The sequence below is a fragment of the Priapulus caudatus genome, unplaced genomic scaffold (assembly GCF_000485595.1).
Source record: "Priapulus caudatus unplaced genomic scaffold, Priapulus_caudatus-5.0.1 Scaffold1430, whole genome shotgun sequence".
Lineage (NCBI taxonomy): Eukaryota > Metazoa > Priapulida > Priapulimorpha > Priapulimorphida > Priapulidae > Priapulus > Priapulus caudatus.
In genome coordinates, this window is record NW_014578491.1 from 17,421 (window position 1) to 30,063 (window position 12,643).

The 12,643-nt window shown below is 41.0% G+C and overlaps 1 protein-coding gene across 2 annotated transcripts in view; it reads right to left on the minus strand.

Annotated features, from left to right (window-relative positions):
* Positions 1-5,316: 5,316 nt before the first annotated feature.
* The window catches only part of LOC106816606 (non-lysosomal glucosylceramidase-like), a 26,477-nt gene continuing 19,150 nt past the window's right edge, over positions 5,317-12,643 (minus strand). For both annotated transcript variants that reach the window (XM_014821227.1, XM_014821228.1), the window contains exons 14-18: positions 11,206-11,309; positions 10,604-10,746; positions 9,736-9,842; positions 7,277-7,468; positions 5,317-6,924 (exon numbers count right to left, since the gene is read on the minus strand). In XM_014821227.1, the coding sequence (XP_014676713.1) occupies positions 6,736-6,924; positions 7,277-7,468; positions 9,736-9,842; positions 10,604-10,746; positions 11,206-11,309 (735 nt within the window). In that variant the 3' untranslated portion in view covers positions 5,317-6,735. The remainder of the gene's footprint in view (positions 6,925-7,276; positions 7,469-9,735; positions 9,843-10,603; positions 10,747-11,205; positions 11,310-12,643) is intronic.

Sequence of the window (12,643 nt, forward strand, 5' to 3'; positions counted from 1 at the left end):
GTTAGCGCATGCGCAATATCTCACCAGAGGAGTTATATTTTGTGATGAATATACATTTAATGTGGTTATGGGATATCTCATAGATATAGATATAGAGCATAGATTTCCCTAATAAACTTTTATCAGTAGACCTGTGTTTATAATTAGGAGAGCGCCCTAGCATGTAGGGTACAAAACACCTACTTTATGCCCTCGCGTCCTTCCCCTTGCCTCCCCTGTCTCTCGCTCAGCCTCCTTCTTCTTCTACCGCCCCCAGCTTTCTTCCCTGTCGCCTTTCCTCAGTCTCCCATCCCCTTTCTCCGTCAGCAAGCTATATTATAATGTTTGCCTCAGACGGCATGGCACGCCTAACACGGTGCGCGCGCATATGCGCAATATCTCCCGAAAGCAATCGTATTTTACAAAGATTATGAATTTAAAATGAAGAGGAGTTATCCTGGCATAGATTTATATAATAACATTCCATTAGTAGACATCATTTAATAAATAGAAGGAAGACATTGCATGTAAGGTTACCGCTGCGTATACCAGCCAGTACACAATCTGGCTATGTTAGTGTGTTAGCGCATGCGCAATATCTCACCAGAGGAGTTATATTTTATGATGAATATGCATTTAAAATGCTTAGGGGGTATCTCAGCATAGATTTTCCTAATAAACTGTTATCAGTAGACCTGTGTTAATAATTAGGAGAGCGCCCTAGCATGTGCGGTACAAAACACCTACTTTATGCCCTCGCGTCCTTCCCCTTGCCTCCCCTGTCTCTCGCTCAGCCTCCTTCTACCGCCTCCAGCTTTCTCCCCTGCCGCCTTTCCTCAGTTTCCCATTCCCTTTCTCCGTCAGCAAGCGATATTATAATGTTTGCCTCAGACGGCACAGCACGCCTAACACGGTACGCGCGCATATGCGCAATATCTCCCGAGAGCAATCGTATTTTACAAAGATTATGAATTTAAGATGAAGAGGAGTTATCCTAGCATAGATTTATATGATAACATTCCATCAGTAGACATAATTTAATAAATAGGAGGAAGACCTTGCATGTAAGGTCCCCGCAGCGTATACCAGCCAGTACACAGTCTGGCTACGTTTGTGTGTGAGCGCATGCGCAATATCTCACCAGAGGAGTTATATTTTGAGATAAATATGCATTTAAAATGGTTAGGGGGTATCTCAGCATAGATTTCCCTAATAAACCTTTATCAGTAGACCTGTTTTTATAATTAGGAGAGCGCCCTAGCATGTACGGTACAAAACACCTACTTTATGCCCTCGCGTCCTTCCCCTTGCCTCCCCTGTCCCTCGCCCAACCTCCTTCTTCTTCCACCGCCCCTATCTATCTTCTCTGCCGCCTTTCGTCAGTCTCCCATCCCCTCTCTCCCTCAGTAAGCTATATTATAATGTTTGCCTCAGACGGCACTACAAGCCTAATACGGTGCGCGCGCATGCGCAATATCTCCCGGGAGAAATCGTATTTTACAAATATTATAAATTTAAAATGAAGAGGAGTTATCCTAGCATAGATTTATATGATAACATTTCATCAGTAGATATCATTTAAGAAATAGGGAGGAAGACATGCAATGTAACGTCACCGCTGCGTATACCAGCCAGTACACAATCTGGCTATGTTAGTATGTTAGCGCATGCCCAATATCTCATCAGAAGAGCTATATTTTGGGATGAAAATGCATTTAGTATGGTCAGGGGGTATCTTAGCCTAGGTTTCTGTAAAAAATTCTTATTGTCGACGCGTTGGTTTTATAATTAGGAGAACGGCCCTAGCTTGGTGCAAAACTCCTACTTCATTACCACCCGCCCTTTCCCTTGTCTTCGTTGTCGCACGCTCAGCCTCGGCTCAAGCCAATCTCGGCTGTCTTTTCTGCTTTTTTCCGTCAGTCTCCGACCCCTCTCTCCCTCAGCAAGCTATATTCCGTACTTTTATTTAGGCCATACTGCACGCCTGAAACGGTGCTCGCACGTGCGCAATATCTACCGATAAGAAGAATATTTTGCAAAGATTATGAATGTAAAATGAAGAGGGGTTATCCTACCATAGATTTATATAAGGAAATTGTATCAGTAGACCTCACTTCAGAAATAGGAAGTAGACCTTGCATGTAAGGTCCTCACTGCATATACCATTTAATACATAACCTGGCTACGTCACTGTTTTGGCGCATGCGCAATATCTCACCAGAAGAGCTATATTTTGTGATGAAAATGCATTTAGTATGGTTAAGGGGTATCTCAGCATAGGTTTCTGTAATAAATTCTTATCCGTCGACCTGTGTTAATAATTAGGAGAGCACCCTAACCTGTAGGGTGCCAAACTCCAACTACAGCCCGCCCGCCCTTTCCCTTGTCTTCTTTGTCGCACGCTCAGCCTCCTTCTTCTTCCACCGCCCGTCAGCTATCTTTCCTGCCGCCTTCCTTCAGTCGTCCACCCCTCTCCCACTCGGTACGCTATATTACGTACTTTTAATTAGGCCGTACTGCACGACTGAAACGGCGCTCGCACATGCGCAATATCTCACGAGAAGAGCTATATTTTGTGATGAAAATGCATTTAGTATGGTCAAGGGGTATCTCCAATAGGTTTCTGTAATAAATTCTTATCCGACGACCTGTTTTTATAATTAGGAGAGCAACCTAGCTTGTAGGGTGCAAAACTCCTACTTCATTCCCACCCGTACTTTCCCTTGTCTTCCTTGTCGCACGCTCAGCATCCTTCTTCTTCCACCGAATCTCGGCTGTCTTTCCTGCTCTTTTCCGTCAGTCTCCGACCCCTCTCTGCCTCAGCAAGCTATATTACGTACTTTTATTTAGGCCGTACTGCACGCCTGAAACGGTGCTCGCGCATGAGCAATATCTCTCGAAAATAATAATATTTTGCAAAGATTATGAATTTAAAATGAAGAGGGGTTATCCTACTATAGATTTATATAAGAAAATTGTATCAGTAGACCTCACTTCAGAAATAGGAAGCAGACCTTGCATGTAAGGTCCCCACTGCATATACCATTCAATACATAACCTGGATAGGTTACTGTTTTAGCGCATGCGCAATATCTCACCAGAAGAGCTATATTTTGTGATGAAAATGCATTTAGTATGGTTAGGGGGTATCTCAGCATAGGTTTCTGTAAAAAAAAAACTTATCCGTAGACCTGTGTTTATAATTAGGAGAGCGTCCTAACCTGTAGGGTGCAAAGCTCTAACTTCAGCCCCGCCCACCCTTTCCCTTGTCTTCTTTGTCGCACGCTTAGCCTCCTTCTTCCACCGCCCGTCAGCTATCTTTCCTGCCGCCTTCCTTCAGTCGCCCACCCCTCTTCCATTCGGTACGCTATATTACGTACTTTTATTTAGGCCGTACTGCACGACTGAAACGGTGCTCGCGCATGCGCAATATCTCCCGAGAAGAAGAATATTTTGCAAAGATTATGAATTTAAAATGAAGCGGGGTTATCCTCCCATAGATTAAAACTTACAATTTTCACTGAAATTGAAAGAAATTTACACAGACACTCTGCACACGCTGTTCAAACTTCCACACGTGGAAGAAAATATCAAACACGTGTGATCTTTTCCACACGACCCAGATCGAGGGATTTTGCATCCGCAACTCCCTGGAAGTTGCTGCGCCATCGTCCACACGTGTGCGGCGGGCTTTATAGACAGTTAAAGACTTGGCTGTATTGTGTCACAAGCAGTGATGATCTTTATTTCATTATAAACAGTTTATTGAATTTGATAAAAGACTATAACAGAAAGCATATAAGAACTTGGAGAAAAGACTTTTAATGCATGTTATCTCCAATAGTTCAATTATGTTAATGCACGCTATTTTGGATAAACGAAAAAAATCACTATCTGTGTTCAGTACAATCACATAAACATTTCTCTGATAAGGGGGATGTAATAGTATGGACTACTTCCTACACGTATGCACACATTCTATAAACTAGTGATTATTGTTAGGTCAGCGCAGATAGATATCGCTTTCTCTCTTGTTCGCCAGTTCGTGTGTGTCAAGCAGCAAAATATCTACCAGCTCCAGCATTAAACCATCTTTTGAGTTATAGTACTCTTCATCATTACTTAACATCTTCCACGCACAGCAATGATCTGCCACACGAGTCGCTCACAGAATATACAGCCTGTAGATATAATTGAGTTTTACCAATATTAATTATTGAAATAGTTATACCTATATTAAGCCATTCTAAACACGAAGTACAGCGTCGATACATTTGTCGTGGTGTATAGTAGTGTATACTGTGTATACTACTACTTGTGTTTCTATAAAAATGCGATTTTAGCATTTCGAATAGAGTGGCATATATGCCACTATATAAGAAATGTTAAAATCGCATTTTTATAGAAACTCCCTTATTTTCATCAAAGATAAATAAGATTTGTGGTATACACAGCAAACGTACTGAACAAAAAATATCACCCGTACAATCACATTAAAAGTCAAGAAACCACAAATGATTGGAAATTATACTACACTACACAATAACATGTTAACTCACGTAACTTTTCACGTCGAACAAAAACCTTGTGCTAGTACGTACTCTGCAACATCATTTGATGTGCTACAAGAAATCCACAGTCCAAATCCCCGACGTATTTTCCGTAATGCTCACAAACAAGAAGTCCCTCATATTCGGTAAGAAACTGATGTAGCATGCATGGACCTCCAGATTATGAACAATTATTCCAAAATATTGTTGGTAAGTAATTACTTGGATTTATTTCCCGTACAGACTGCAAAATTTGATCCCACACCAAACTAGTCCGGGCCAGGCCATGGCTAGACGCAGGCTAAATCACAGCATACAGACACAACACAGAAGTGCTAAGTTGGCACGGGTTGACTGTGCATGCTCAGTTTAGCTTGTTACGTCACTCAGCAGACATTTACTGTAATTTTATGTCGACTTAAATAACGCTATGCACATGCGTATTGCGAAATTGAACGCAGGCCAGGCCTCAATTGTGTACACACACGTACAGTTGAGCGTGGTGTAGGCGGCCTGGCACGCTTCAAAGCGGAGCCAGATTAGTCCAGACTAGCGCGTATTTAGCATGGCATAGCGTGTACACACTGCAAAAATTTAGCCTGGGCCTGGCCCGGATGCAAATTTTTTTCCCCACTCGAGTTCCGGACCCACCATAGATAGTGTTTTGTAATATATGGTTCGTATATATATGGTTGGATTATCGTTAGCGTTAGGGTTATAAGGGGTATTCATTTTACATTGTTGCTTCGAGGAAGTCGAGTGAATGGAGTGCGCTGATTGGCTGTGGTCCGTAACTCAAATGGGGAAAAAAAATTCGCGGCCCGGACTAGTTTGATGTGGTATCAAATTTGCAGTCTGTATTGGGTATTAGAAAGTAGATTGGTTCAAACCATTTGCATCGTATGTGCAGTTCAGCATTGAAAAGTCATTAATAAAACATTAATCGATTGCCAACAAGCACGGTCGGAAGCCAAATGTTCGTAAATCTGGGACTCCATGATTCCATGATGACTCCATCCACATCTGGGTTTACTGCACGCATAGTTTGCCGAGATCATAATAAAGAGATCAAGATTCAAAATCAGGATACATCGTGAAAAAACGGTCAGTGTAATCCTGATGAATAGTTACTCTTATCTATAGATTTTAGATCCTGCATTCAATTTTACTCGAACAAAAAAACAACCAATACTAGTAACAACTTTTAGCACCGAATACAAAGTTATTCATAGACACCGTATATCCCATCCAGTAAATAATTTACTAGTGAAAAATGATTTTAAACCACATATGCTTACGATGAACGTTATTTTCGTAGCAGAAAACTAGGTTCATGACAATATTCATAACATGACGAACTTAAAGAATTATTTTAATAATTACTTCACTACTTACTTTAAACTTTAATTGGTATAACATCACATATATTACTCTGTCATTTACCATAAATCTACACTATATCACTATGTAACTAAATTTGATTCATGTCTCCCAAATGAAATAATGCCATATGTACAGTAAATCAATGATACAATTAAAAGTACGACAAAGCATGACAAAAACTTAGGGCATGTTTGTTTGGTCAGATCCACGGATCTCGATCGAACCCTAACCCAAACAAACGCAAACTCACTTTCAACGGTTCGCGTTTCGCTGTGACCTATCACGGGATGGTTCATAACAAAGAACAAGCTGTGATTGGCTGAGGCGCGGGCCATCATATTGGATCCCCTTCGAATCCACATCGCTAGCAGGGTCGAGTTCGGTGGATCCAACCAAACAAACAGTCAGATCCACGGATCCAGTGGATCGAGATCCGTGGATCCGACCAAACAAACGCGCCCTCTGAGATAACCATCTGCATGCTCACCAATTTGTTTTCCGTGTGGAAACGAACAGAAATGCATATTTCAAATACGTTTGGCAATTTTCAAATGATAAACGAAATGAGAGGTAAAACTGATTGACACAAGAGCACATAAAACTTTGAAAGAATGTAGCGTAATGCATTGGCACAGACTTTTAGTGGAAGATCATGCTCGCCATAAGGGAGTAACAAATAGTGCATAGATTATTAATATAACTGGGCTTGGTGCACAGATACATATAATAGAAGAGAAACAATAGTGTGCACATAGATTGAGAAATTAGCACTCCATTGGAATCTCAGGCTTCAAGCTAACATTAATGATGGACTGATTTTTTTTTATAGAGGTTGAACGTTTTCTAATGCCCACTGTATAGACCAGATAGCCAGTGCCCTCATGTAACCTAGCGAGCGAAACTTCTGCCTAGGTGCATAGAGTGCTTCTGGTGTTTGGAATCCGAGGCCTAGACGCTCATAACAACTCCTGTAGACTCCCTCTGCAGTGTGGAAACCCTCTTCAACCATGCCCTGCACATAGGAAAGAAGTCAGTACCTCGAACATTGTAGCCGTTGCATTTCACACGTAAAAAAGTTCATGGCACACAGTCGGTGACAGAATGCGAATGCGTGCTCGAAGAAGAGAGATCACGAGAGAGAGAAGAGGGAGCAGGTGTGTGTGCGTGTGTGTGTGTGCACGCGTGAGCGAGAGAGAGAAAGAGAGAGACAGAGAGAAAGAGAGAGAGAGAGAGAGAAAGAGAGGATGAGAGTGGGAGAGCGAGATACAGGCAAAAAAAACTAAATGAGAAAGCAGCTATGTGATTTTACTAAACTGGGGTACTGTAAACTTCCAGTGCAAGTAATATCCATAACATATGCCTACCTCCTGAATCATCGTAGCTGCCAGTGCATAGGAAGTGCCTGTCCACGTCTCTTCTCCTTGTAGGCAAAAGGTGTCTATGGATCCATCAGTTCGCATGGCATTCACTGCTCCCATGGTGCCACCTTCGAACTTCAGCACATTGTTTTCGTATATCGTACGCAGTGCCGTGGTAATAGTCTCTGGTGGAAAAACCTGAATGCACCAAAAACATATGCCTGTCACATGGGTGTTAAAGTTACTTGCCCGTCCCATGCTGTAACCAACGGCATCGAAAAAACATTGTAATTCATGACGACATGGAGCTAATGCCGACGTCTTCCAGGCATTAAACGATGTAGTACACCACCAGCACATTACTATACAATAATTGCTCTCCATGTACATTGTTAACGATACACTTAAGCCTTTGTGCGAAATTTGATTGATTTTTCATTTTCGATGGCTAAAACTAGGTGCCACCTCTGTACATGCTTATTTCTCAATATAACGATGCATATGTGAACTTTCAGAGTGTTTTGATTGCCCGCGTAAGTGCGTAGTGAGTTGTCCTTTTAACCACTGATGTTGTCAGACACATGATACAACCAGCTTATTCACGGTGTTCATTATGCCAGAATCCACCAGCATCAACGCTTCTACAGCTGTCATCTGCCAGTGATACTTGCAATTACCACAAGGTAAACAAATAGCATTTACACCTCATTACATAGCCTTACATATAGGTACGGGTTTGTTGCGATGTAGCTTAGTGGACATATGCATAGACGTCATGCAGTACACATTGTTCGCGCGTTTCACATGAAATTGCAATAGTAACCACGTAATTTCTGACAATCACAATTAACTTCACTCTTTCATAACAACTCAGAATAATTTAATTTTACACTCGTTTCATTGCAACACATTGCTGTAAAAAAGCGCGCCAGAGTTTTATATTAAGAGCCGTCTTTTATTTGCATTAATTTTCAATCCTAACATACGACTTAAATTTTTAGGCAGTTTGTTTCATTTTTTTGGTAAATATGAAACAAAGAAAAATCACAACGCGCGATTTTGGTGCATATTGTGCTTAACTTGTGGCGTTCTTTTGCTTTCATACTCTTTGTGGTAATTGAGAAATAACTAAAATACTATTTTTATATAACAAGTGCCGCAGAGCGACAGCGCTCAACTGACGTGTACTATAGCCGGGTATTCTTCTGATAAACTCACTGGCAACCGAATCAAGTGCGCCCTCCTGCCACCGCGTTGATAGGCTTTGCTATACCGGTAGTACAGTAATAAAGATATAGCTGTGTAACTTTAATGACTTCGCTATATCAACGTTATCATGGATATGCGTCGAGCGCGAGCGTAGTGGTGGGGGGAGGGGGCTCTAATAGCAAAAGCAGTTCAGTCCTTTGTTAACAGTCAACAAATCTATGTTTAACTCTCCTCTTGAGGGTCAAAAGGTTATCAGACACTTACTCTTCGCACGTCAGCGGAAAGTAGATTTCACGGTCCTTTCAATAAAGTGGTAAAAATGGTAGGTCAGCGCTGAAACAAAAAAGTTTTCCACTTGGTCCGTTAGACCATGTCCACAGAAAATGTCTGATATCTGACCTTCCCCCCACTGCCCTTTGACCTGTGACCTCCAATTTTGCGCTGGTGATGGGTTTCGATACATCACACTATACATCGAATATTAAAAGCGTAAGTCGAGACGTTGAGATTTGTGCCGCAATTCCGTATGGGCGAAATATTCCCCCTCCATTGACACATCTCGACCTTTGACCTTTGACCCCCAAATTCGACATCCTGAGTCCTTTTCGCGATCCCCCCCGACGTCCCGAATATCAAGACCGTACGTCAAGCGGTTAAGATTTGTGCCCAACTGTTGACGGACGGACGGACGGAAGAACAATCATTCTACAAGCTGCATCTGACTTCGTCAACTAAGCTAAAAAAAAATTGTGTTGTCACATAATAGGTGCTGAAAGTTTCTTTATTTTTTTTGGCTTGAGCATAAAGATACACCTCATCTATAAATAAAACGTGTGAATGATTCGATTCATTTGTCAATGAATGTTTACTCTTCATTAGAGCCATACCATGCAAAAGCTTGAGTGTATCCTTAACGTCACTAAATCCAAGTAAATATAAATAATATCTTTGGAAAAAACACTGTTTTTTTAAAAGGAGTATTTTCTTTCCTGCAGTCTTATTGTGGTTCATAGGATGTAGTGAAGGATTGGTGAGATGCTAGATACTGGGAGTAAAGGCTCCTTTACAATGATATGAAAAAAATGGCGATCACATATACTTGATATCAAATGAAATTAGACAGTTCAATAGGCAGGTTGGGTGAATCAATTGTTATATGCATACATGCATAGAAGCAATTGCACTCATTGCCAAGCTATACTTAGTTTGGCATACACATTTTGTAATCAGCCAAATCAATTATATGTTCATCATACCTCTGCTTCGATTCCACACGCTTTAAGATACCAATAGCCGGCTAACTGATCTGACATGATACTATTGGCACAATCACGCCCGCTGCAGTCAAAGAGGTAAAACCGTCCTACAACATAAAACAGGATTCACAACTTATTTGTAGTAATTCCATATATTATGTGTTTCATTAGTAATCACATTCAGTCTAGATATACAAGCAGTTAAAACTCGATTATCCGAACGAGACGGGCGGGGAGTATTTTTTTGTTCGGATAACCGATTGTTCGGATAACTGATCTGATTGTAAATAAAGGAAGCATACTGAACATAATTACTGTGCGTAAAAAGCATGTTTGCCGAGTTTTTATTTCATTCAATCGATAAAAATGTGTGCAAACACTGGATATTGCTTAAAAATTCATGATATTTTACAAATGAAATCACTTTATGTGTCATTTAAATAACAAAAATATGGAGCTGAAAATTCAATGAAACGTGGCGTAATTACAAAAAATATTCACGGGACCTTGAGATCTTGTTCGGATAATCCGGTATTCGGATAACCGAGGTTTGACTGTAATGTGGTCTCAGGGTAAGCATGCTCAAAGGCTCAACATGCTACATTTGGAAAGTCAATAATACTCGATTACTTCTACAGTATTATAATTAGATAAAACAAACCTGTACATAAATATTATTTAGGAATTACGACAAACCTCAGGTGTCCTTTATAGAAGGGGTGGCCATGCTACAGAGGTGGTTTCACTGTATAAGTTGACTCAATGTAAACACTTCATGCGAAAACAACATTGAACTATTGAATTACATTGTTATTAATCCATAATAACACAACAGCAGCTGTACATGTTCTCCCTCATCTCTACCTACCTGTCCAAAGTTTCTTGTAGTAAGATTCTTTGCCTTGTTCCAAGAGGGCAGCATATTCAACTGTATCGGCAGTGCTGTCGATGATGGTACCTATCTCGCAGGCTGCCTTTAAAGCTGCTAGCCACAGTCCGCCACAGTAAGCACTGAACAACGTAAGGTTGACACCAGTCACGTGAGCATATATGTATGGTTTGTAATGGCAGGTGTTGATGTTTGGTTTGTACTGGTCTGATGGACGTTGATGTCTGGCTTGGGGAACAGCTGTGGGAATGTCAATGTATGGTTGACACCAGTCATGGGGATTTTTATGTGTGATTTGAATCAACCAAGATGCTAATGTATGGTTTCCACTGGTCTTGGGAATGGTGTGAATTATCTGGAAGCCTTCTCACTAATCAGCTGACGCAAACAGTGTGCATATTTAAGGTTTACACGAAAATCCTTATAAAATTATTTTCCAATGTCAGAAACCAACTCAGGCAATGTAAAAATTCACATCAGCTAATGAAACCCTTATATGTATAGGCAGTGCTAAATCATATATATGAAATGCTAGCACGCACACACGCACACAGAAAACGCATATCTTATATTTCTATCACCTGGCACCATACATCCTCCATGCATCATAGGTCTGATCAGCTCCTGTGTTGTCAATGATGCCGTCTTTATCAGAGTCCTGTTCAATACCCTTCTTAATTACAGCCTAAGGAAAAAATAGTACATATGACACTAATTACAATGTAATACAAACATCTATATCTATATAATCAAGTGATAATATTACATTATTATTGTAATAATGTTATAATTGTAATTAATGATGTATTGGGAAACATACAATAACTCACGCAGCATAGCAGTTAAATATACAGCTATAATATGTGCGTGCGTACATGCGTGCGTGCGTGCGTGCGTGCGTGCGTGCGTGCGTGCATCTATATAATAATTTGAGTAGTGTCGTTCTGTTTGTTCCTGCATATCTTCTAGGCGCGTGCACGAATCCGGTTGAAAATTTTCGTGCTTCATTCCTACGCATCAGGTTCGATTCTAACACTTTGCTTTTTGTCATTTATTGGGTTATATGTTTAAAAAAACCATAGATTGTATTCTTAGAAAATTAATAATGGAACAATCCTCCCTGGAACACACATTGCACGCATTCAGGTTCCACTTTGTCCGCTAAGCCGTGCGCTGCTGTTAGGACTTACAAACAACCGCCCAAACACACGGCTAAGGGATTGACAGTAGGTTCTGTGGTGGCGTTACCTTGCAGTACGGTGGGATTCTGCCAGGGGGCACACGCGGCTGGCTCGTTGGTGGAGAGTTCAACGGTTCTCTCCCTACGGCTGTCACGCTCGCATCAGCGAGTATCTATCTATCCAAATCTAATCTATTTTGCTACTCTATAATATCTATTCTCTTATCTATATATCTATCTATCTATCTATTTTATCTATCTATCGTGGGATCTATCCATTCATCAAGATGTTGAACCGGTGACCCTGTGATCCTTGTGGTGGAAAGGACTCAAAAATCAATTAGGGTGGTGTTCCTATCGTAGAGTTCCTCTCATCCCAAGGGTTGATATACAACCACACACAGCGCACGCACGCACGCACGCACGCACGTCCGCTACGCGACGCACACATTAAATAGGGCGGCTAGAAACCAATGTACGTTCGCGCGTACACTACGTCAGGGGGCAGGCTAGGTAAACTACTAAATTTTTACTTGCGAGCGTTTGCCTACATTTTTCCAAGCAATCAAAAACCCCGGTTAGTAGTAAAAACGTGGACGCGGGCAAAAGACCAAATAAATTGTATTTAACGCTGGGGTTTCGGATTAACCACTTCAAATATATTAACCCCGAATTAACAAACAAGTGCGTACAAGATATTTTATATAGCGTTGTTTCATATGGATAAGTTAGACTTTAGCTAGCCTGTTAAATGTTCACAAATAGATACAATTTACGGCAAAGCCTAGAACTCCTCATTTCAATTAGCTACATTCATTATACAGTCGCCACCCATTAGT